At 55.4% G+C, this 25,451-nt stretch overlaps 1 protein-coding gene across 2 annotated transcripts in view; it reads left to right on the top strand.

The window, feature by feature from the left end:
* Positions 1–7,089: 7,089 nt before the first annotated feature.
* Positions 7,090–25,451, top strand: part of STARD10 (StAR related lipid transfer domain containing 10) — a 30,333-nt gene continuing 11,971 nt past the window's right edge. The window contains exons 1-2 of one of the 2 annotated variants that reach the window (XM_034995247.1): positions 7,090–7,168; positions 13,073–13,383. In XM_034995247.1, the coding sequence (XP_034851138.1) occupies positions 13,177–13,383 (207 nt within the window). In that variant the 5' untranslated portion in view covers positions 7,090–7,168; positions 13,073–13,176. Of the gene's footprint in view, positions 7,169–12,541; positions 12,684–13,072; positions 13,384–25,451 lie in introns of those variants that run through there. The other variant, XM_034995246.1, reaches the window with a different exon arrangement.

Here is a 25,451-nt window from a genome sequence, read left to right as displayed (position 1 = left end):
AAAGTTTCTGATAGTCTATGATTTTAGAAAATCAAGTTGCTCAGTGAGTAAGAAAGAGGTAGTTACTCAAAGGAGGGGGTTGTTATGACATTTTAGAGCTGCAGTATGTCCTTAGGAAAAATAGTATCTCTTGTTAATTTTGCAGCTAGCTTATCTGTGTGTGTTATTCCAGCCTGATAAATAGCAGGGCAGATTTTTACAGTCTGAACTAATGTTTAGGTTTTCAAGAGACAAACAACGGAAGAGGTATCTGTAAAGACAGACTAGTGAGTAGGCAGGAAGAAAACTAAAGTGTTAAGTCTCACAAAGCAGGAGGGTGATTATTGGTGTTGAATGCTACTAAGAGGTCTAGTTTATTGTGTTACTCTCCAATAAGGTAGCAACTAGGTGATTTAAATTTTAATTTAAAGTGATAATTACAGGGCCGCCTGGGTGGCTCAGTCGGTGAAGCGTCTGCCTTCAGCTCAGGTCATGATCCCGGGGTCCTGGGATGAGCGGCATCAGGCTCCCTGTTCTGCAGGGAGCCTGCTTCTCCCTCTCCCTCTGCCTGCCTCTCCCCCTACATGAGCGAGCACGTGCACATGTTCTCTCTCTGTCAAATTAAATCTTTAAAAAAAATAAAAATTAAAAAAATAATAAAATAAAGTGATAATTACAGGGATGCCCGGCTGGCTCAGTCTGTGGCCCATCCGACTCTTGATCTGAGTCATGAGTTTGAGGTCCGCGTTAGATACAGAGATTACTTAAAAAAAAAAAAAAAAAAAGTCGGGGAGCCTAGCTGGCTCAGTTGGTGGAGCATGTGACTCTTGATCTCTGGGTTGAGAGTTGAGCCCTACTTTCAGTGTAGAAATTGCTTAAAAATAAAATCTTTTATTACTATTTTTTAAAAGATTTTATTTATTTATTTGACAGAGAGAGTCACAGCAAGAGAGGGAACACAAGCAGGGGGAGTGGGAGAGGGAGAAGCAGGCTTCCCACTGAGCAGGGAGCCCGATGTGGGGCTCGATCCCAGGACCCTGGGATCATGACCTGAGCCGAAGGCAGACGCTTAACGACTGAGCCACCCAGGCGCCCCCAAAATAAAATCTTTTAAAGATTTATTTATTTTAAAGGGGTGAAGGAGCATAGGAAGAGGAAGAGAGAATCTCAAGCAGCCTCCCGCTGAGCCAAGTGGGGCTCTATCTCAGGACGCTGAGGTCCTGACCTGAGCCAAAACCAAGAGTCGGAGGCTCAACCGACTGAGCCACCCAGGCGCCCCTAAAAATAATTTTTTTTAAGGAAGTGATTATATTATTTTTTTAAAAAAATTTTTTTATTCCTCCATGGCACTTAGCCACATGTCAAGTGTTTGTTAGCCACACACTAGTGGCTACTATATTGGACAGTGCAGATACAGAACATTCCCATCATCACAAAAGGTTCACTGAACAGCAGTAAGAGAAGTGGGAGTCCTGGCCAGGGTGACCCCTATGAGCGCAGTCTCTAAGGAGTGATGATGGTTGGAAGCCCTGTGCGAGGTGCAGACATTAGTGATTGGTATTCTTTCTAAAACTCCGCTCTAACAGCACTATTTTCCTATAACAGCTACTGTGTAACTCATGCGTGCCTCGAGCCCACAAGTCCCGGCTCAGAGAACTGGGTTCCCCGGCTTCACCGCATTTCCCTCCTCCCACAAACTCACTATGGTCGCCAAACCCCATCTCCCAACATGCTCCCGGCCGTCTTCAGCGACTCTGATTCTTCGGCTTCTGGGAAATGTAGTTTTTAAAGCGTTCCAACTCCAGAAAGGTGCTAGGCATGAACTAAGGTTCCCATAAGGCAGTGCGTGGGTCATTGCGGTCCACTTCACCGTGGCCGCCATGTCTGCCGTGACGGGGGTAACAGGATGGCCACCCAAGGTTTAGCGGAGCGGGGCCTGAGATGCTGGAATCCCCAAGGTAGAAGGAGGATAGCAACCGCGCGGGGCCTCTTCCTGCCACTCGTCAGATCGCCGCCGCTCTGCGGCTGTGCGGTTGCCTCAACCGAAGTGGAGCCGATGGGGGCGCCAGGGAGCCGTGGTGACTGAGCGGCCGCAACCACGAAGGGACTTGGACGCAGCGTCCAACTGGGAGCAGCCTGAGGGCCATTGGGCGGCCGCTGGCGGCAGGCGCACGCGCAAATGCGGGACCTCGCGGCCTCTGTAAACACCGAAGAGCGCCTGCGCTAACGGAGCGTCTCGGGATCAACACCTGGGGGCGCCTCAGCGAAGACAACAGTAAAATAAATCGTAGCGTAAAGGCCTTGCGTTCTTTCTGTTGTCCTTTTTCTTATAGTTTGTAAAGCACAGGCCCCTTCATTGCCTCTTATTTTGATCCTCATACCAGGGTGGTGGGTTACGGGTTTGGGTTTTTGGTTTTGGTTTTTTTGTTTTGGTGTAATGACATTTAGTTTTCCATCATATATTCTATTTATTATTTCACAGCAGGTGTTTTACAAATGGGACAACGGGTCAGAGAAAGTCACACAGCCAGAATCCAAGCATAATAGAGTGTGAAGGACCGGAGATGGTTCAGGATTCACGGGCTCTAACCTACGCTCTGCCTCTTGACTTGCTGTGTGATCTTGGGTAATTCTGTTCCCTTGGGAACGGAAGGCTTCTAGTTTGTAAATGGAAAGAAGTTGTTGGGAGGATCAAATGAGATCCAGGAGTGAAACTAAATTCCCAAGCAGTCTATAAAGGCGAAATATTATAGTCACATGGTTGCAGATTGAGGGGCCCATTTCCTTATTCTACAGATTGCAAAACTGAGGGCCCCCAAAGGGACGGGAGCTTGCTGCATGTATCAGCAGTCTGTGAGCAAGGGCTGAAGCCCAGCCCTACTGCCTTTGGGCCGGGAGCCCTTCCCTGCACCCCAAAGATCAGTGTCTTTGTTGGATACAGGCTCAGAGATCGACTTTACTCTGAGGGCCTGGGAGAAGTCCCTATTCCCAATCCTTCTCCTACCTCACTTGGCTCTAATGAAAGAGGGCCCTGCTCTCTTGAGATGGCTACCCGAGGCAGGAAGCTAAGGAGGATCTGGAGAATGCTGGAGAAAGAACAGTGTTGCTGGAGCGGTACAGGCTCTGCTTCTCAGGACCGTGGTCCAGGCAAGGGAAGGAGCCCAGGTGTGACAGATGAGGGGGCAGTGCTAAGGGGATAGACCCTGAATGGGAAGGAGTGGGAGAACATGGGGCTTTGTTTCAGAGTCTGGGAGGAATTGGGCGTTCAGGTGATCAGTTGGGGCCAGTGACAGCTGGAGGTAGTATATGGACTGGACTGATGATGAGGAGAGGAATGGATGCTTATTGAGCCGAGGTGGTAGGAGCCACTCTCCCAGCCAGGCGGAGCAACCAAGTGGTACCACAGACATAGCATCCCACCCCCCAGGATTAGGCAGCTGCCCACCAGAGAAGTGAACTTTTCTCTGTCCCTTGTAGTGGTGGAGCTGGGCAGTACCCAGCTGGTTCTCTCTGGAGTGCCTGCCCTTAGAGGTTCTGGGGATAGGTGGGTGGGGGGAGCCTGGGGGACCCTGAGTTCTAGTTGCAGATGGAGTCTTCTCAGGCAAGTCATGAAAGGCGAATGTTTGTAGAGCTAGAAATCCAAGATTCTTCTCACTTCCAAGTATCTAGTTCTCTGGGCCTTTAACACTTACCTGTTTTCAGCAGGGAAAACAGGCTAAAGGAGGAAAGGACTCCATTAAGGACACACAAGGAGTTGGGGTAGAACCGAATTAGAATAGGGATCTTTCCATTACATGGCAGTGATCAAACATCTTCATCAAACATTTATTGAGTGTCTAATGTATACTCTGAGAACAGCTACCTTGGGATAGCAAATAGAAGCCAGAATTGCCTTCAGACTTGGCTTTTAATCAGCCCTCCTAGTGACTTAATGCTGTTACCCTGGGTGAGTCACGACCTCTCTGAGCCTCAAGTTGTCTGTAGGGTGGCAATGGTAAGACTTATCCAGGGTGTAACTACGAATTAAATGAGTTATGAGCTGTTAAGCACATAGAACAGCACAAGGCATGGGGTACACACTTAGTGAACATTAGCCACTGTCCTTACTCATGAACACAGGTTGAAGCCGGGTTCTACTAGAGCCAGGGAGGGGGAGAGATGCCGCAGCCCCAGGTCTGCTCAGCTCCCAGATACATCCCCTCTGTGCCCTGGGAGCCTGTGTTTCTGGAAGTCAGGAGGCGAGGGGGGGGTGATGGGGACCCACATTCCCATTTCCTCCTCTGGCACTGGGAACCTGGCCGGGAACAAGTGCCTCAAAGAGTGTTTACACCTCCACATGCAACATGATTCCCTTCCCCACAACTTGAGGTGCAGAGTTAATGTGATGCTTGCTCAAAGCTGCATGTTACAGCCCTGGACAGTCAGACCAGAACTGACTGGGGTCTTTAAGCCCGTCAGGGTTTGGGGTCATGCACAACCTTTCCTCCCTGCAAGGCAAAGTCCAAAAATGCTAATGGCAGATGCTTGACCTGTGTTTCCTCTGATCAAAGCAAGAACTGGAGGGCAGGGAGGGGCCCAGGTGGGCCTGACATCAGGTACCCCGCCCCCAGCCCACCCTGTTAGATGGTAGAGGTCTGGCCCACTGGTAATTTCAACTCTGGTCTAAGCCTCCATAATGGAGTTCTCCTTCAAACCCCTTATTTGTAGAGGAGGAAAGAAAAACCCAGAGAGGCCAAGAACTCACCCAAAGCCCCACAGTAAGGTAGGAGTGAGTCTGGACCAAAACTCAGGTCTCCTGACATTAGGTCAGGGCTCTCTGCCTGGCAACCAATTTGGAGGGGGCAGGGCATGGCTCCATTTCTCCCTCCCAATGCCCCCTCAGCCCTGCTTGGACCAGCCCCAATGCTGCCACTGGGGGGGCCCTGGCTGGGGAGTAGCAGGCTGGAGGTGGGTGCTTGGAGAGGTAAGGGGAGGCAGAGTAGAGCACCTGGTCAGAGACCAGCCCAGAGCCGACCTGGGGCAGGTGCAGTGGGGAAGCTCTTCTTGATGAGGTGGCTGCTGCAGGATTCCAGGGCCTTATTAATCGGTCTGAGGCAGCAGAGGATAAAAATACCGTGGGAGCACACTCCTGGAGGAGGGGAGTAAAACAGATTCAGGAATGAGTCACAGAGCCCGGCCCTAAATTTAGAAGGTGCTGAAGGAGGCTCCCCAGGGGAGCACCGTGGAGATGCTGCCGACCCAGGGCACCAGGGGCCTTAGGGCAGGGGGCAGGGGCTGGTGGAAGCTGCCTGCACAGCCTTGCCCTGTAATGAGAAAATAGACGTTTTGAGTTGCTGTTTAGGCATTTTACAGGCATTTACAACCCCGCTTACGCCCAGAGTCTGGACATTTAGATGAGGACCTGAGCTTCGGATTCCCACCACAAATTCCTGTTTTGCTCTTCCTGGTCACTTAAAATGACCACTCAGAGTTGAGCCGGTGAAAATCTAGTGACTTCCACCCAGACCACCTTATAAGTAATAGGTGCTTGCTGTCCTGCTTTCTGTCTCCTGCTTGGAGAAGACCTGGACGGAGGACTGCCCTTTCCCTGGCTCGTTTTACCTCTTCTGGGATCTGAAAGTAATATATCTTGTGACTTGACTTCCTTTGTATGAGTGTATTGAAACTGGGCCTTCAGTCGAAAGGACCCAGGGTTTTCACTTTCCCAGAGTGGGAGCTCAGATCCCAAGGGAGCTACCAGCCAACCCCGTGTGGGTGGCTCATGCCTCCTCATTCAGCAGATCATAATCTACATATTCTTGACACACCAGCTCCAAGTTTTCTGACACATGCCCCATGAAAGCTGAGCCTGTCCTAGGCCTGTTCCACGTCCAGATTTTGACCCCAGAATGAACCCCGAGCCCTGGGAAGAGCCTTCAGCCCCATCCTCAGACAGAGTCCCTAGTGTGCCTTCCCCACACCAGCCCTTCCTACGGTCCTGGGAACCAGCCCCTGGCGCGTGGACATCTCAGTTCTGTCCTGCCCGCTGGCTGGTCACGGCCAGGCTCCCCACGTCCTGTCGCTGTCCTAGCATACAGCTCTCGGACACTGAGGAGGGGCATCTGTGGGGGCAAGGAGCTAATGTCCCTTGAGTGAAGGCCTCCCAAAGGGGACCCATCCAGGCCTTTAGCAGCTGTTTGGGAATAGGAATGAGGAAGGGGGACAGAATGTCATAGTGCTCACCTCTGCTTTATTCTCAACCTCCGGGCTCCAGATGAACCCAGACGGTTTCATTTCCTCCAGATCAGAAGAGAGATGTACTGCCTCCAGGTCAAGGAACAAAGATGCAGGAGAGAGGCCATCCTTGGCGACAGATGTCAGACCTCAGGGGAAGGGGGCTCAGGAGCTGTGGCCTTTATTGAACGCTCATTCCTTGCCAGGCACAGGGCTAAGCACTTCACGTGCATGAACTCATTTCATCCCCGTCACAATGATGGAGATCCTACTAATCCACCCATTTTACAAATGGGAGAACGGAGACACAGAGAGGTTCAGTAACTTGTTCTCCATCAGTAAAAAGTTCTAACCCAGACAGCCTGACTCCCTGGCTCAAGCTCTTAGCCATCATGCCAGAGTGCTGAGCAGGTACGTCACTGTATCTGCCCTGCCTCGGCTCCCACCCTCCAGTCCCTGCACCCTGGAGCTCTGGGAGCTGCCCTGTGGGCCTGCAGGGTCTTGCAGCCTAGGGAACCCCCAGGCTTGGGATAGGGAGAAGCCTAGCAATACCCCCACACCACACAGGACTTCACAATGTACAGAGCCCCCAGCCCGCCTCAACCGGATGGGGGGAATCTTGAACACCACCGCTTTGACAGGATAACAGGCCTAGAAAGGTGTCCAGGGGAGGTAGAGTCTGAAGCAGAACCCTGGGGACTCCCTCTGTGGGAGGGCCCTAGACCCGGCTGGCCATGCCCCCCTGGGTCCCCCTGCTGATGATGTCCGTCCTGAGCTGCCGCCTCCAGGAACCCAGTTCAATGGCTGGGTCGATGCAGCCTTCCGAATGCCCTGGAATTTCCTGTCAGAGGCTCCTGATCTATCTGCCTGACCCCAGGCCCTACCCGAGGCTCTGTGCTCAGGCCGCTAACAGCGGGGGTGGAGGCGTCCGTGTGTGTCTTCAGGAAGGACAAAGTATTCTGGCCCTTCTACCAGGGTAAGAAATCCAGCACAGGGACGAGTGCCTCTTTTTTGGCAGCCCACACAACATCCTTGTTTTGGTTTCTTCTTATTTTTTAATCTCGAAGCTGGGCCCTCAGCACCCTGACTCAGGCGAGTTTCCACCTCCCGAGACGACAGGGCTTAGGATCCTGGGGAGCACTTAGGATCACCCTTTGGATGGTGGGAGGGGTTATTGCTCTTCTGAGGGGAGAGGCTCCTCTGATAGGGCCTGCTTGGGGAACTGGGACCTGCCCAAGGCCACATCCTGGCCCATGTAACTTCCCCCACACCCCTCCTGCCCACACCCAGGGACAGTAAGGATGGGTTCTGTTTCTTGCTGGGCCTATTTTCCTCATCTGTCAAATGGGGCTAATGGTCCCTGCCTGACCTCCCACCTGAAGCTGTTGTAAGAGTCAGACAACATGAGTATGAAGATTCTTACTCTGGCCCAGTGCCTCTTCACAGAGAGGATGTGGGGGGCCGTGTGTGCGCGTGACAGACACACATAACAGCTGCCACTCCCGGCTGCTGTCTGCGCATTCACAGGCCGGCCTGGGATTGAGGTCTGGAGAGGACGGATGTGCCGGCGGGCGGAGCTCCGAGGCTTTGTGATTGTGGGGGCGGCTTGCCGAATGGAGCAAATACTGGGAGCATACTTACACGAAAAACGATTCTTTGCTAATCGGGAAGTCAAATTTCACTAGGTGTCCTGTGTTTTATCTGGCAACTCTCCTTGGGTGCTCTGGGTGACCCGGTGTGTCCAAGCATGTGTACCCGGGTGGGGCTGGCCGTGCCAGAGACTGAGGTGGCCTGTGGTTGTGCGGGACTGTGACAGGACACCAGTGTGATGGTTTGTGGCTATGACAGTGTCACCAGGAGAAGCCAAAATGTGAGTGACTGCCCGTAAGGCTCTCTGTGACTCCCTCAGGGCAGGGTCTGGGCTGTTTGCTCAGCGAGGCCCAGCAGGGGCAGAGACCCACCCTGGGCAAACACTTAGATCCGGCTCCAGGTGGGACTGGGATGCAGAGCCTATTGCCACCTGCAGTCAGACTGTAAAGGACATGTCGCTCTCAAGGCCAAGCCAGCCCTGGAGGCCTCAGAGTGCTCTGTCCTAGGCCCTTCCAGTGGGGCCTCTGGAACCACCTCTCAACTGCTGCTTCCTGGTGACATCACACACATCACTGCCCAATCTTCTAGAACAGTGTCCCCAGGACACTGCCTCGTTGCCCTAGGCAACCTGGGAATGTCTCCACCCAAGCTGGCAGGCCAGGTTACCCCTGAGGAGGGGGTGGGGGGAGAAAGGGCCAGGGGGGGCCTTCTCCTCATCTCCCAGAGGGGAGATCGGGGCAGCCATCCGTCTGTCTGACTAGATGGTGAGTAGGAGCAAGTCAAGACTTGGTGGCCCCTCATTGTCCAGGACACTGGGGAGGGTGGGGGCCCTGGGCAGAGGCTGAATCTTAAGACAGAGAGAGGATGGTAACTGTACCCACATCCTCCCCCCAGGGTAGTGAAAGTGGTGGCATATAATGGGGAGCAGGGTGGAGCCTTGGGATAGGAACTGGGAAACCTAGGTTCTTCTCTCTGCTTTGTTCCTGCTAGCTGGGCCTTTGTGTCCCCATCTGTACAGTGAGGGGCTGGGGACAGATGACATCAGTCTGAGGATCTTTAGTTCTGATGGGGACATAGTAGAGGGATTTAAAGGGAGTGTTGGGGACCAGGTCACGGGTGGCTCTAGGCAGGTACCTGACCTCCGCTCCAATAACTGTCAGGGGGCAGTGGGCAAAGTCTGGCAAAGAATCTCCAAATGACCCACTGCCCCATTCTGGGAATCAGAGTCATGAGCTACTAGAGGTCCCCAAATGGGCTCTGACTTGCTTTGTGATTCAGGGGTGTCCCTGTGCCTCTCGCGGCCTTAGCTGTTCTCTCTGTGAGGGGCATGTGTAAGCCCCAGCACCTGCTCAGCGCCCTAGGTAATGATTCCTCACGTTCCCATGATGCCCCTCAGTTTGCTAACACCTTCTCCTTCTCATACAAGTTCCTGCCTTCCACAGCCACTCTGACTCCTGCTCGGTGATGCCCCATTCTGGCGCCTGGGACCCAGACAGGAGCCAGACCTGGGCTGTGCCTTGGGGGCCCAAAGAAATACCTCGACCCACCTCTGGTGGAGGGGCCCTATGGCTGGGGCAGGGGACTGCAAGGGTCCGAGCAGGGGGCATGCCTTGCCAACCTTTTCGACTGTTTAATCTTCCATGAGAATCTTAACCACCATCGTATCAAGATGTTACCTTAACAATTTTTGTTGGAAACATGCCATTTTTGGACAGTATATTCTCTCTACCTCCCCTCCCAGTTATATTTCTGACTATTTGGGGGTGAAACTGCCACATGTACAACTCTTTTCATTGCAATAATTCTCAGAGAGTAGGTATTTTTATTTTAGATGAAGAAATAGGCTTAGGGAGACTTGTCACCTGCCCTTGGTCACACAGCTCGGAAACGGTGTGGCTTGGATTTAAACCCAGGTCCACAGACCCTTTGCACTGCCAGGCTATGGGAAGCAGGGGTGGCCAAGTTCTAGAACTCCTCTCCAGACTCCTCCCCCAGGTCCCCTCTCTCAGCCCTCCTGGGCTCACTGTTCTGCCCTTGAGCAGACAGGGTCCTTCTCTCTTGCTCAGGGGTGTTTGGCGGTCATGTTTGAGAGGCTGTCATAAACCCCTAAGCCAGAGATACCTAAATTTCAGGGGCATGGCGGGGGTGGGTGGACACTTGCAAGGGCAAATGAATGATGAGTAGGATGGGGAATAATTCTGCTCACTCACTGGCTAGCTAGTCTGGCCTAAACCCAGGACCCAGGGTTGAGCCCAGGGCATGGCCATCGAAGCTGGGGTACCAGGCCACTTACTTCTTCTGACCCAAGACCCAAAAGATTCATTCTTGGTTAATCTATGGTTTCTGCCATCTGTACCTCCCTGAGTTTATGTGTCTCTCTCAGATGGGCAGCTCTCTGTCAGTCTGCCCTCACTGCTGTCACCCCAGCCTTATCTCTTTTACCCTGGACTGGGTGATGGGCACGAAAGGTTTACTGCCCTAGTGTTTGCTATCTGCTGAGATGTTATTGGGGCCATAAGAAGACAGGATCCACCAGGCCCCGCTGTTCCCATCGCTTTTCCTTATGGTAGATCCCAGAGGCAACAGTTCACAAAGTAGGCTCTTGGACTCCTCTTTTGGGTCTCCCACCCGCCTGGCTGTGAGGCTGTCAGATAAAACACTGAGGCCAGGGGAGCGGCAGTGATCTGTCTAGAGTTGGGGTGGATACAGAGGAGGTACCTAGCAGAGAACAATAGCCCCGGCCTCCTGAGCCCGGGACCAGCTCCCCTGCCACCAACTCCCAAACATTTAAAGAATTTGGGTTCGAAGGGGCGGGAGTGATTATATGACTATGCCACCCACATACTGGAGATGGAAGGTGATCACACCTCATGGGGACCTGCTACTCGTTTTACAGGATTTACTTTGCAGAATACCCCTTGAGGTCATCTGCCATCACAGCTCCCTGCTCACCCTCCTTCGCTTGTATTCACAAAGTGCTTTGATTCACAAAGTGCTTGGAGCCCTAAGCACTATAGGAAGAAACACCTCTATCTGTGAACCCATGGTCACAACCCACGGTCACAACTCATCTTTCTCTGGCACCTTTAAGAAAAGCTATTCCATCCCAGCGCTCTAGGATGGTGAGGCTAGGAAGGAATTCTGATTCCTTCATTCCACAGATGGGAAACTAAGGCCCAGAAAGGATGGAGCTGCCAGAGCAGAGAAAGGAACCCTGGGGTGGGAGGAGGATGAGACCTGGGTACTGGATAGGATGGCTCTGTACTCACTGTGTGACACTGGGCAAGTCAGCTGCCCATCCAGGTGAGCTCCCATGGGCCCTCCCTGCCTCTCTGTGGTCACAGGCCAGTGGCTGGTGTGAGTCAATGCTCAGCCTTGGGCCATCCGCCACACTCATTCCCGCCTGGCCTCAGAGAAGTTGAACTATTGGCCTCAGTTCCTAGGAAGTGGCTGGAGGCAGACCTGGCACTAGGACCCAGGGGGGGCAGATGTCGGCCTCCCAGGCTGGAGGGGGTGGCTGGAGTGCTGGTGGAGGTAACCCCACTCCCCCCTTGGCTTTGGAGCTCTGGCCAGCTCTGCCCGGGAGGGACAGGGGAGCCCCAGACTCTGGGGCCAGATACTCTTTTTTTTTTTTTTAAGATTTTATTTATTTCTTTATTTGAGAGAGAGAACGACAGAGAGAGAGAGAGAGCACATGAGAGGGGGGAGGGTCAGAGGGAGAAGCAGACTCCCTGCCGAGCAGGGAGCCCGATGCGGGACTGGATGCGGGACTGGATGCGGGACTGGATGCGGGACTGGATGCGGGACTCGATCCCGGGACTCGATGCGGGACTCGATCCCGGGACTCGATGCGGGACTCGATGCGGGACTCGATCCCGGGACTCGATGCGGGACTCGATCCCGGGACTCGATCCCGGGACTCGATCCCGGGACTCCAGGATCATGACCTGAGCCGAAGGCAGTCGCTTAACCAACTGAGCCACCCAGGCGCCCCGGGCCAGATACTCTTGAGAGCCCAGTCTAGTCCATGGGAGGTGTGTTGGGTGCTCAGGACAGGTGGTGGTGGACAGTGGCCAGAGTCCTGGGCTGGACGGGGGCCCTGGTTAAAGCTCCCAGCTGGGAGTAAGACTGGAGAGATGTTGCCCAAGTCTGGTCAATCTGGGAACCTTGAGGCTGGTGGGTTCCATCAACTTCCCCCTGGGTTTGCGAACCTCACTGGGAAATGGGTTAGAAGTGTGTAGGCTTGGTGTGCCTCGTGGTTGGTGGGGGATGCAAGTGAGTTGCTTTTGATTGTGGCGGGGGTGTGTGCCCATGTTTGGGTCTCTGGAGTGTCGTGTGGGGGTGTCTCTGGGATGTCTGGGGACAGCGTGCCTGTGTGTAAGTAGGTTGTTGGGGGGGTGTATAACTGTGCGTATGGGAGGGGGATGGAGAGAAGGGGCTCCTAATTAACTTCCAGAATCCCTCTTCAAGCACCTCAGGGCCCCTCCTCCCAGAATCCACTCTAACTTGGCCCCTTCCCGCCCCGTCCCCAACCCGGAGTTGAGGACTAGTCCTCCCCAGGCTATGTTCCCTCCCAGGGCGCGCGGGGGCGGGCGCTAGGACCCGGCGGGGCGGGGCGGGGCTCCGAGCTCCGTCAGCTGTAGCTCCACAGCCTGGAAAATACCAAGCCCCGGGGAGCGGAGCCCCCGAGCCCCCGAGCCTAATCCGGAGGGAGGGAGGGAAGAAGGGAGGGGGCGCGCGGGGCGCGGGGGGGCACGGGGCGGGGCCTGGCGGCGGGACCCACTGCTCCTCCCCCCGGAGCCCCCGCGCGGCCCCGGTCGCCGGGACAGCGGCGGCAGCGGCCGCGGCGGAGGCGCTCGCACCCCCGGCCCCGGCGGGCCCCGGCGGAGCAGCGGGCACAGGTGAGCGTCCGGCTGGGCGGGCGCCCCACCCCGCCCCCACCACCCGCCCCGCGCGCAGCCCGCGCCCGCGCCGCTGCCGAGTTAGTTGAGCCGGTCCGGCCGGCACTGCGCGGAGCCCCGCCGGGCGGTCCGTCCCCGCGGGTCCTGGCCTCCCCTGGGTCCCGAAGAGCTCTCGCGGAACCTCCCCCGCCCCCGATACGCAGCCCCCACTCCGGCCCCAGGAGGTCGGGGGTCGCTCCTGGGGGTGGCCCCGTGACTGCCCGGTGCTGGTCCGCGCTCACTAGGGGGCCAGTCCCTGCCTGTCTGGAACTCTCCATCCGCCCAGGACCCCGGACAGCCCCACCCGCGCCCCCAGCGCGCTCACTCCCGTCCTCAAACCGGTCCTGCAGGTCCCAGGAAGGTGGCGTCAGCATCTGCAGCCGCGTCGACGTTGTCGGAGCCTCCGCGGAGGACCCAGGAGAGCCGGACTAGGACCAGGGCCCCGGGCCTCCCCATGGAGAAGTCCGCTGCCTCAACAGAGCCCCAAGGGCCTCGGCCAGTCCTGGGCCGCGATAGTGTCCAGGTGCCCGACGACCAGGACTTCCGTAGCTTCCGGTCAGAGTGTGAGGCCGAGGAGGGCTGGAATCTGACCTACAGCAAGGCCGGCGTGTCTGTGTGGGTGCACGCTGTGGAGATGGATCGGACCCTGCACAAGATCAAGGTAGGGTTGCCCTGCCCCACGTGCAGCCTCCACCGCACCCTTGCTGCCTGGGACGGGGAGGGAGGCAGGGCCACAGACACCTGGTTGTGCACCTGGCCTCAGAAGGAGTCTCCTGCCAGGAACCAGGAGGAGGCACAGTTTGCTGGGCAAGCGCTCATCACACAGTTGGGCCAACTGAGGCCCGGAGAGGGGGTGTGACTCACTCTGGCTCCTCTCAGCCAGAGCCCAGGCTTCTTCATGTCCTTGCCTGCTCCTGGGGAGGTGGGCTGCTGCCAGGCCTGTCTAGGGGAGTGGTCTCCTTCTGGGACCGCTCTGCCCCCACAAGTCTTCACCGGGTCCCTGACTTGAGTTATCCCAGGTGGGGAGACTGAGCCCTTCTCTCCCTAATTCCTGGTTCTGTTTCCACTCTCTGCAGCCCTGGGTGCCAGGGACCTGATTCCTTCCTGCCGGATGCCCTGCACTTCCCTCTTCCTTCCCTCGCTGCTCCCAGAGTCTCCTGCAGGGACTTAGGATCATGGTTGGCAGATCCTGAAGTCAGGGCTTGGATGTCCCTGCTTTACACAGGGCCAGGCTTGCGGAGGAGGGGGCCAAGGGAAGCCAGCAGATGCAGGGCAGATGCGGGTACATCAGCTCCCTCAGAGCCAACAACCCCATTCCTCACAGCCCTGTGATTTTCCTCATACAGGACAGGCTTGAGGTTTGGGACCCCATGAGCCCACTTCCCCTGCGGGACAAGACGGGGCAGAGGCTGGTGAAGATTCTGGCCTAGAAGCCTCAGTAGCTGCCCCCCAACACATCTGGCATTGCTGTGAATGCCACATTCCGAGGGGGGCAGGTCTCCCTTCAGTGGGCTCTTGGCAGTAGGTTGTGCCCTTCACCTCCCTTGCCTTTCTCTTGCTCTCCTCTTTCTGCTGCCCTCCTCCTCAGCATGGAGGAGTGTATTCCTATTGGGGGGGAGGGGAAGGGCACTGGACTCAGAGGGCACTTCTGCCCCGGGCCTGCTCTCAGACTTAGCTGCGGCATTTTGACTTCATTCCAGGGTTGGAGATATCTGACCTTCTCTCTCCCGTGCCTTTCTGCCTCACTGTATCTTTGTCATTTACAGCTTTGTCCATCTGTCCCATGTGGCCTTCTAGCTCACCCTTCCTGCCTTCCCCCTCTTCCCCCCAAACCGTGACTCTCTGTCTGGATCCCAGCTATCTGACTATCTCTTTCTCTCCAGGTTTCCATGTGTGTCTCTCCATCTGGGACTCTGCCCAGGCCTGAGGGCCCTGGGCTAGCAGGTTCCTGGGGACCTGATCTGTGTCTGAGGCTGAGGAGCAGGAAAGCAGAGGGCAGCTGGTATGTCCCAGCTTGGTGCTCTCTGAGAGTAGGGATAGATCCCATCCCTCTTTGTGTCCCTAGCATCCAACACAGATAGAGCAGGGATGTTGGTTGAATGAAGGGATGAAAAGAAGGAAGGAACAAGCTGAATGAAAGGTGAGCAAGGTTGTTGCGAGAACAAGGCTGTTTTCCAGACTGTGACCTGGGAAAGGCTTAAGGCCCCCCAGAAGCCGAAGGTCTGAACTAAGTCCAGTACACTCCCACCCTCTGTGTCAATAGGGAGGGGTTGCCTCCTCCGTCTGGCTTGGTTAATGAATAAACCCAGCCCAGTCCCGGACTGGAGCTGGTGGGTTTTGAGACCAGACTGCCACAAGAGACCCCTTGTGGTCAGATCAGACTTGTCAGGTGCCCTTCTTTGGGAGAGGAGGGGGACTTGGAAAAATTGGGTGTCGTGGTCCCTAGGCGGGACCTGGATCCTCCTTCCTGCTCCAACTGAGCAGAGTTTGGAGGTGCCAAAAGGCCCTTTGCCATCCCTGTTTCATACTCCCTCCTCACTGGGGTGCAAGTGAGAACACTGAGGCCCAGAGAAGGACAGGGGCCAGCCCAGGGTCACACAGCCAAGTCTTAGAAGAGCCAGGCTTGGAACCCAGATTTCCAGCCTCCTAGCTGTCTCTGTTCTGTTCCCCACAATGGAGGTAGAGCTGGGGACAGGAGGTGAACAGAGTTGGGGCCTAGGATGGAGGCTGGGGACTTGGCTATGGGTACCCCAAGGGGCCAGCCCCCCATTCCTGATCCCCTCAGCATAGCCCAGTGGAGCTCTGGGAGATGGGCAGGGGTCTCTGAGCTCCCCATCCTCAAGATTCCAGGATTCCCAGATTCCATGCAGTGAATCCCATTTCTGACAGGAGCCCCCGCCCCGAGCCAAGCAGGAGCTGTGTCTCTCTCCACCTTCGAATTTACCCTCTGGCCAGTCCTGGGCAGTTGTAGGCTTGTCTCCATGCTACAAAGAAACTGACGCCAAGAGTCACTTGCTTGCGATCACAGAGCAGCTGAGGCAGAAGTAGGACCCAGGCCAGCCTGGCTCCAGAGCAGGCTGGCCTGGGTCCCCTCTCTGCTTGGGCTCACTTTGCTGGTCAACATTGTAGCACTTGACCCCATCAATAACTCTTTGAAGTATGGCAGTGTTCTCATAATCCCATTCCTGTCTGATAAATGAAAGAGCTGAGGCCCCAAAAGGGGAAGTGACTTGCCAAGGTCACGCAGCAGGTCTGAAGCCCGAGTGCCCAGGGCTGATTGGGTCACTCCAGGGGGCTGGGATTCAACCACAGTTGTTTGTTGAACTTTTGCCCCCTTACCGCATGTGTCATGGGCCTACCCCCTGAGCTGGGAAAGCCAGCCTGCCCCCTGGACAGGCCTTGTTCTCGTGATCCCAAGGTGAGGGTGGGGATGGGGTTCTGCCTATCTGTCTGCCTGATTGATTTCCTCCTCATGTCTCTTCCCCTAGACTTATCTTCTCCTTGTCCCTGTGTCCAGAGGTCCCTGAAAGCCACTGTAGCTCTGGGCCCAGCATTCGGAGCCAAGGCAAAGGGAAGGGGCTGATGGAGGCCACCTCTACCTTTTTCCTCCCTCCTGGCCTCCAGCCTGGCCTGGCCTCAGGTCTGCACTGTGCCTGGGCCCTGGAGAGGAGGCAGACACCACCTCCTGAGAAGTCAGGCCTTGTCCCAGAGGCAGATGCTGAACACGCATCCTGGGTCCAAGGCAGAAGGCAGATTGGAACCCAAACCTAGGTCTCTCGATGCCCAGGCCAGTGTCTGAGTGTATGAGAAATGCAAAACTAGGGGGTCTGCCAGTCATTTAAGCAGGGCCAGCTTTGATCCAGTCCTGGCTGTGGTATCCTCTTCTGTGTATGACCATAGGCACGTCCCTGCCCTCCTCTGGCTTGTTTCTTCATCTGCCACGGGGTTTTCCCAGCTCTAAGAGCCTCTGAACTCAACATTTGTGCTGGGGCCTGTGGGAGAGAAAGGAGGAATGAGGGGACAGAGAGTAGGAGGTGATGTGGCCTGCCAAGCCCTGCCTTTGATGCTCATGTACTCAGGCTCTCCGATGCTGCAGCCTGCCTAGCCTTGTGCTTGGCTAGCCATGTGAGAGGCAGAGGAGACCTGGCCCTGTCCTCAGAAGTTTCTAGACCCTGGTGAAGAGAGGAATGACAATGCCAGGTGACCCCTGCCTATTGCATGAGGCAGATGTTCACAGGCAGACCACAGAGGCAGGAGTGGGCCCAGTGAGCAGGGGCCTTGAGGGGCTTGGTGGCTGGAGCAGGGGTGGGAGGTCTCTTGGGGGAGTGTGGCTGAGAACCTGAGGTTCCTCTTGCTACAGGAAGCTGGGCAGTGGGGACCTGTCTTCTCTGACTTCCTTTCCTATGGCTCCTCCCCTTCTGTTTTGGAGAAAGCTCCACAGCCCCTCCCTTCCCTATCTCTCTGTCCCCCTGTTCCCACATCACAAGGCATCCCCACCCCCACCCCAGGTTTCAAGCCTTCAAGTCTGTTCCCTCTAAGTGACTCATTGGCTCCCCTGTGACATGTGGGATTATTTTACGGATCTCCAAGAGCCCTTCTCACTCTTAACAGTCTTAACACTCTTAACAGACTCAAGAGGGTCGTGGGGAATGTGGGGGCAGGGGCAGATGTTTTCTTTATGGTTTTCCACTGAGTCTTCACAGCTGTCTTGTGTAGGTCTTATTAACACCATTGAACAGATGTGGAAACTGAGGCTTAGAGCAGGAATTCACTTGTGCAAGGCCAAACAGCTAGAGGTGGCTGAGGCAGGATCAGAATTCAGCTCCGTGGGTCTCCGAAGCTGAGATCTCTCTGCTCCCTTGGGCTTGCTTATAAACACCTCTGGGCCCTTTTGTGTTTAGGACCCCATGGGTCCCAACATACCCCTTTCTCCTGCCTGGGTCTCCCCGTGCAGTGTTGTTATGGGAGAGCCCCCTGGAGGGGACCCAGCTGAGCAAGAGCCCAGTCCTTGGTGTGACCTTGGAGGTCACTTCACCTTGCCGAGTCAGTCTTATCTGTGGTGGCAAGAGTGTGAGTTAATCTGGTTCTAGGGCCTTAGACTCTGAGTTCAGGTTCAGGCTGGGACTCTGCCCATCTGGGGCTCAGTTTCCCCATCTCTACAGGAAGCTGCTGGGCAGGTGGTTTGTAGAGGCCATTTGGGCCTTAGACCATGGTAGAGGGGTCTATACTGGTGGACACAGAGTAAGGAAGGTGAGCTAAGGCCTTGCCACTCTGTGCCATCCGAGAGCTCTCTAGATGGGGCACTTGAATCCAGGATTCGGCCCTGAGGACCTGTCCCAGCTGCCTCTAGCTCTGGCTTGGCATGGGGGCAACTGGGGAAGTAGCTCTAGAGCAAACAGGCTCCCAGAGAGCATGAGGTGCTCTCAGGACCATCAGGTGGGGGAGCTCAGAGAAGGGAAAGGTCACAGGGGGCTGGAAGCTTTGGTAAGTCTTTCTGGAGGAGGTGCCTGGGCTAGGCTGGGGCTGTAGGGGAGAGAGCACATGGTCCAGAGTCCCGGTCACAGGGCCTTGAGCAGGTTGCTGCCACCACCTCGGCTTTAGCTTCCTCATTTCTCAAATGTGGATAGTAGGGCCACCCTGCTGTCTTTGGGCATTTCATCCATCCATTCATTCATTCAGTGAACATTCACTGATAGCCTCCTGCCTGGCCCTGTGCTGGAGGTTAGGGACAGAGAGGGGAATCAAGCCCACGTGCTGCTCTCAAGGAGCTCCCTCGTGCATGGAGGGACACTTGTCACACGAGCTGTGGAGACCCAGAGGGGCCCCTGAACCAGCCTTGGGGGCCAGGGAAGGCTTGCTGGAATGCTCAGGTGATACCTTTGGAATGGGGCGGAGACTGAGATGTAGGCATTTGATAGCACTGGGAGCATTCCGTTCGGAGGAGCCGCTGCGCGGGCCCGGAGGCGGGAAATAGAGCAGTGCATTAGGAGCCTGGCAGGTGGCTTAGTAGGGAGCTTGGGACTCAGGGGCTTGGAGGTGATTAGGGAGCTGGACCGAGGCCCTAGGATCTCGGTCCTGGAGGTCCTGGGGTGCCAGGGGAGGGTTTTCAATAAGGCAGGTAGGAGGAGGAGGAGGATTCTGTATTTGTCTGGACAGAGGTGCTGAGGCCCATGCTAAAGCTGGGGCTGTGGGGAATGCATCCAGAGAGATTTAGGAGCGATAATGGATGGGACATGGTGGTTTTAGCATAACCCTTTGCAATGTGCAAACTGTGTTGTGCAGGCTGGAGTGTAAGATGGTGTGGATGTGCAGCCCCCTTGATGCCTGCCTTGGGGATGTGAGGAACCTTGTGAATGTGAGTGGGGTGAAGGTGGGTGCCTCTAGTCAGTGTCCCCCTGGGGCCAGAAGAGCCCTCAGTCCACAGGTTGGCTCTGTATGTCCACGCCCAGCTCCCCAGGCGCTGGCTTTTAAACTTTAACAAGCCCCAGCTCAGTTTCCAGCCGAGAGTCTTTAAAGTTTCAGGAGATGAAAGGAGGGAGTCCTGGAGACAGACGGGTTTTCTTTCTTCCCCTGCGTCTCCATGCCTGGCGGGGCCACCTAGATCCAGGACTGTGGGCCCCATGACTCCAGAAGCCTGGCAGTCTTCGGTGAACTGGGATCTTGGTTGGACCACTCCAGCCTGTTCCTGAGGGACCAACGGCCACAGGCCTGGCAACCAGGTTGCCACCATGATAGACAGGATGGAAACCTTATTCCAGCCCCAACGCTTTACCTTTGCCCCTGACTGGGCAGGTGAGCCTGCCCCATCAACAGGTGGGAGGACAGCTGTTCAGACCAGGTGTTAGGCTGGAGGTGCCCCTCTTCCTTTTGGTGCCTCACTTTATCCCCTCTGGTATGCTTGGGCTGGGGCGCCTGGACCTTCAGAAACACAGACAGTGAAAGCAAGTGGCAGGCCCAGGACTTAGTGGTGGGTCCCACGCCAAATCCAGGCTCCTCTCACCTGTCTTGAGAGAGCTTGGGGCAGGTGGCCCAGAGCAGCTGGAGCTGTTCTCTGGGGCTTTAGCCTAACATTTGTCTCCCTGCCTCTCAGCCTGGCCTTGCTGAAGACTTGCTACCTCTGTTATCTCTAGAGTCATGTCCCGAGGCATGGACACTGCCCCCCCCAGAGCACACACACGTGGGAAGTGGGATGAGTACTGTGGTCCTGGGCCATTTAATCTTGTCCTTTGGGTTTCATGCCACAACCTGCATCTGTCCCTGGTTCCCTGAGATCCCCTCTACCATCTTCTGGACGCCCCCTCTCTATCTTTGGTCCTTCCAGATTGCTTGGGACCTGATTCTGGACCAAAGAAGTGATAGGTCTTTTTTTTTTTTTAAGATTTTATTTATTTCACAGAGAGAGAGAGAGTGAGAGAGCACAAGCAGGGGAAGCAACAGAGGGAGAAGGAGAAACAGGCTCCCCGCTGAGCAGGGAGCCCGACACGGGGCTCAATCCTAGAACCCTGAGATCATGACCTGAGCTGAAGGCAGACACTTAACCAACTGAGCCACCCAGGTGCCCCGGAAGTGATAAGTCTTAAGGCAGAGGCCTGATGACCAGAGGGGATGGAGTTTCCTGGTGTGTCTCCAACATTCATTCATTCAACACATTTTTATTGAGCACATACTATATGCCACATATTGTGTTATATCCAGGAATTTAGTGGCAAATCAGACAGATCAGACCCTGCTGTTATGGGCTTACATCCTGAGGAGGAGACTAGAGAAAACAGAAGCAAACCTATAATTAAGTAAGATGCCAGATGGTGGTTGTGTGTTATGAGGGCAGGGTGATGTGATAGGGCTTGTCTGGCCTTCTCTGTGTGTATCTTCAGTGTGTGGAGCTGGATTGGGGGCGGCTGTGTGTGTGATGTGAGCCTCCTCTCAGGTGCCCCGGTGACAACTCTGGGGCAGAAACCCGACGAGGGTCAGTAAATCATATTGGGGTTGTGTGTGTGTGTGTGTGTGTGTTTCCGTCTGCATGTGTCTGAGGTTGTGTGTATGTGCCTCTGAGTGTGGGACTGCGTGTCTCGGTGTCTGGTGTTACTGTGTGTGTGAGAGAGAGAGTCACGCCCCCTCACTGCTGCAGAGTTGTCTCTGATCCAATTATGTCTCCTCAGCTGTCGCCTGGCGGCTCCAGCCCCGGGCTCCGCGCGGGCTCTACCACAGCTTTCCCCTCCCTGCCTCCATCCAGCCTCCAGGCCTGGCCTCTGGGCCTACCTCTGAGTCTCAGAGTCGCCTCTTGGGGTGCGTTCTCTATCCCTGTGTCTGAGGGTTACTGCCTCTTCCTTTATGTCTCTACTTGTCCCTTTTCTACTGTGTTTTTTTTTTCTGTCCCAGTTATTTATTCAGTTAACAAACCACTTCTCATGCCTCCCACCCACTCTGCCCCACCTCAGCCAGTGTGTGGGTGCTGGAGACCTGAAGATGGATCAGACCCGGGCCCTGCTCCTGAGGCCTGGTGGGGAGACCAGTGAAGACTGGGACAGCCCTCCAGGAGAACTCCGGCGGAGGGACCCCAAGGCCGACAGCAGGGTGTGGGGGCTGTCTGGGTGGGGCCTTGGGAGCCCGGCAGGAGCTAGGCTGCAAGCTGAGCAGTTCTCTGCAAATCCCTCAGTGCCAAGGGCTCCCAGAGGCAGGAGTATGGACTGAGAGTGAGAAGGAGTGGAGGCGGAGCCAGAGAGGAGGACATTTTGGAGTTGGGATCTGGGCCCAAAGGCAGAGAGAGAGAGACAGCAGGGACTTTCAAGCTGGGTAGTGCCACCATCAGCTCTGGGTTTTACAAAGTTCCCTAGGGCAGGGGAAGCACTGGCCTAGGAGCCAGGAGACCAGAGACAGGGATGTGGCTGCAGTGGTCCAAGCAAGGAGGGGAGGCCTGCCTAGGGTTGGTGAACAGGAGGTGTTGGAAGGTGGTGGCTGAGCGGAATCCCAGGGATGGGAGTGAGGGACGAGTCCAGAACCATGCCCGGGTTCCAGGCACTGGAGGAGAGTGGAGGGCAGTGGGCATTGGGGTAGATGATACGGCAGCACTGGACATGGTGAGTGTGAGCCTGGGGGTGATGCCCAGGAGGCTATTGAAGACGAAGTCTGGAGCTTTCTAGAGAGAGTGCTTTGGGGGGCATCAGACCATTGGCAGTCTCTGAAACCCTGGGAGGTGTTTATCCAATTTGTCTTGGTCTTGATGTCTTTGTGTCAGCCCTGGCCCTTGTCTTGTCTCTCTAGTCACCCCCTAGCCCTCCCTCTTCTCCAGGCCCACCCACCCTCTGCCTCTCTCAGCTCTGCCTCCTCTGTCTGGCTCCCCCGCCCCGCCCCACCCCCCCAGGCTGGAGTGGAGTGGCAGGAGCTCCAGCCCAGGAGGGCAACTTCTGAGATGTCAGAGCAGGATGCTCCTCACTGCTGCAGAGCTGGGGCCTGCTGGCCTGGAGCCCGAGGGGTGTGCTTGGGGTCAGGGAGGCTGCTGGAGACTGCGGGGAGGGAAGGGAGAAGGAGGCAGAACGGCTGTGAGTCACTCAGCCCCGGATGGAGAGCAGCCGAGGGCCCGGCGTGGGCAGCTGGAGCTGACTCAGGAGCCCTGTCCAGGGCAGGCATGGCAGCACGTCCACTCTCCACGGTCTCAAGGGGACCCCACTTTGGGAGAGAAGATGATTTGTAGGTATTGGTGCCAGATCGCCTTCCCTTCAGAAGAGAGGGCCACAGGGCTGGGCCGGTCATTGTGCAGGTGGGAATGCTGAGCTAGAAGGTGGGGGAAGGAGCCTCTGCACTGGGCCCATGCCACACATGCTCTCTTTGTCCGTCCAGCTCCCCTCACTCCAGACACAGCCGGCCCCAACAGACCCAGCCCCAGGGACAGTCCTCAGCTGGCCAGGTGCTTGCTCACCTGCGATGCCTTGGCTCCTCCACAGAGCAGAGCCAGGTTCTTGGGGAACAGCCTTGGGTGGACTGTGGCTCATACTGGGTTCCGGGTTGGTTCCCTCACTTCACTTTTTTGAGCCACCATTTACAAATGGGCATAATCTTCCCTCCTCCCAGGTAATTGGGAGGATGGAATTAAATGAATTTGTAAAGCTCTTAGCACAGAGCCTGGCACGTCATTAACATTTGCTGAATGGATGAATGAATGAACAGTCGGAGGTACTCAAGGGACGGCTCCGTTTTCTCCCGCCCCCTTTCTTGTTCACTCAGGTTACCTGGTGGAACTGCTCAAGCCCTCTCCTTCCTCCAGCCAGTCCGGGCCTTTTCCAGGCCCCAGACTCACGCCAGCACATCTGCCAGGAGCTCTTCCCCCTCCTTTTCTTCTGAGCGCCATCTTCTCTTCCTTTTATCCTGTAGGACGCCACTTAGCTGCTCCGCCTTGTAGCTTGTCCTGGCTTCCCTCTTCCCCTGCTCCTCCGGCCCCAGCAGAGGTCATTGCCTTTCAGCCTGAGGGCGCAGGGGCCCGGGGTCCCCTCTGGTCCCACTCGCAGCATGGTCAGGTGATGTGGAGCATTTCCAAGCTGACTCGGCATCAGCATGGGCAGCTTCAGGCCCCAGCTCAGCTCAGCCCAAGACTTGCAGGTCCAGGGAACGAGGACCTCTGGATTCTGGACAACACTCTCAACTCAGGGGGAAAAAGGTATAGTTTCTATGCCTTGTATAAACTGTGTTGATAACAAGAATCCAAAAATGAAAAATCACCCGAAGCCTCGATTCCTGAGTAAAACTTTTCCTTGGTTCCTCCCAAGTCTCATTCAAAGGTGTAGATAATTTATACATAGTTTAGACCTTGGCACAAATATGTATCCTCTTTTGTTCATTTAACATTGCATCTGTAAAAGTTTCTAATATTGCTACAGAATTATTAATTCACGAACATTTCCGGCAGCTGCTCCCTGCCTGTCCTATTCTAGGTTCTGAGGGTTCAGAGCCAGCCTTGCCCTGGGGAGCCCAAGTTCTCAGTAGCTGGACAGTTGTCATCCAGGTGATGTGTCTTAACCCATCCGGGCCCAGCTGTGGGTGGTGTTCCAGGTCGTTCTCAATATATTTTGCTAATTATAAATGCAATGACATAGTCATGAATATTGTAACAGCTTTTTGGTGTGTTTTTTCCTGAGTATAAATTTCTGGTCCTGGGGTTCCAGGAACTGAATTGAAAAACATTTTTCTTTTCTTTTCTTAAAGATTTTATTTATTTGACAGAGAGAGAGGGAGAGAGCACAAGCAGGGGGAGCTGCAGGCAGAAGGAGAGGGAGAAGCAGGCTCCCTGGGATCATGGCCTGAGCCGAGGGCTGACACTTAACCCACTGAGCCACCCAGGTGCCCCTGAAAGACATTTTTATGATTTTAAAAATATTTGCCAAATTGTTTTTTGGAATAATGGAATCAATTTTTGCTGTCATTAACTGTATAACAGTTTTACCATATCCTCACAAGCAGTGGGTATTTTCTATATTTTTGCTAATTTACTAAATATAAATTGGCACCTCAGTACAATTTAAATTTACTTTAACTATCAGAACTATTAAAGATCTTTCAGCAAGTCCCAGAATCTTCCCTGAAGCCTGTCTCTGACCCCCTCTACCCCTACACTGCCATTTCAGGCAAGGGTGATGGCAGGAGTCATCAGCCTCAAGTGCCATAGAGATTTCTACGAGTCCAGGAGGTTTTCACGACGACTCTTCCTTCTGATTCCACAGAAGCACTAAGGACCACCAGCCATGGCTCCTGCACTCTGAGAGTCAGAGGAAACCTACACAGGCACAGCCTCTTTGTTGGCTCATCTGCCCACCCTTCCATTCAGAAACAGTTCTTTACTAAACCGTGCCAGATACAGGGGATGCCACGATGAACAAGGGGGCCATAGCGCCGTGGGCCAGTCAGGGCTTCGCAGCGTGTGTTGACGGAGGGAGGCCTGGGGGTGGAGGAGACAAGAAAGAGGCCCCCAGGCCAACCTGAAGGATTTAAGGACTGGGAGGGTTTCAGCCGGCTGAGGTTCAGAAACAAAATAGGGAAGGAGCCAGGGAAGGAAAGTCTGGGGAAAGCAGGACTGATCAGACCTCTCTCCTCCCGCACCCCTCTCCCCACTTTCTCTGACCCCTTGTGTCAGTGCCCTTGAGCTGTTCTTGAGATCTGGGGGGCTTTGGAGGAAGGTCTTAGAAGTCTCCATTCTGGGAGCCCCAGAAACCCAGAGGCAAGGGTAGGTGCTCCATCTGCTTGGCTCAGTGCTGGCCTCTTGGGGCCTTTGGGAGAGACAGTGGGGGGCCCTGGGAGGGGGCCCAGAGCAGAGAGGGTAGAAGGGCTGCTGAAGCTAAGCCTCTCACATGCCATATGCCCCAGGCCAGTCTGCATCTCTCAGCGCCGGGGCTGACATGGAATTGGCAAGTGCCTGGCGATGGGGGCCGTGGGGGCCGTCGGGGGGGGGGGCTGGGGCATTTGTGTGGGGGTCCTAGTGGAAGAGGGCCACCCACCCCACTCTCTATCCATCCACCCTGTGGAGGGATCTGGGGCATTTTTGGTTTTTTAACTTTGTTCCCTGGCCCTGTATATCCTGCCCTTTGGGGATTAGCAAGAAGGTGCTCCCGTCGGCAGGGCCTGAGAAGTCCGGGGAAGCTGCCGGGGCTTGGGGCTGGAGGAAGGCCAGCTGTGGCCCGGGCTTTATGTACAAGACTCATTTAATCCTCACAGCTCCACTCTGAGGGGTAGATTCTCCCTGTT

The sequence above is a fragment of the Mirounga leonina genome, unplaced genomic scaffold (genome assembly GCF_011800145.1).
Source record: "Mirounga leonina isolate KUSES-001 unplaced genomic scaffold, KU_Mleo_1.0 Mir_92, whole genome shotgun sequence".
Taxonomy (NCBI): Eukaryota; Metazoa; Chordata; class Mammalia; order Carnivora; family Phocidae; genus Mirounga; species Mirounga leonina.
This window is presented reverse-complemented; position numbering and strand designations above follow the sequence as displayed.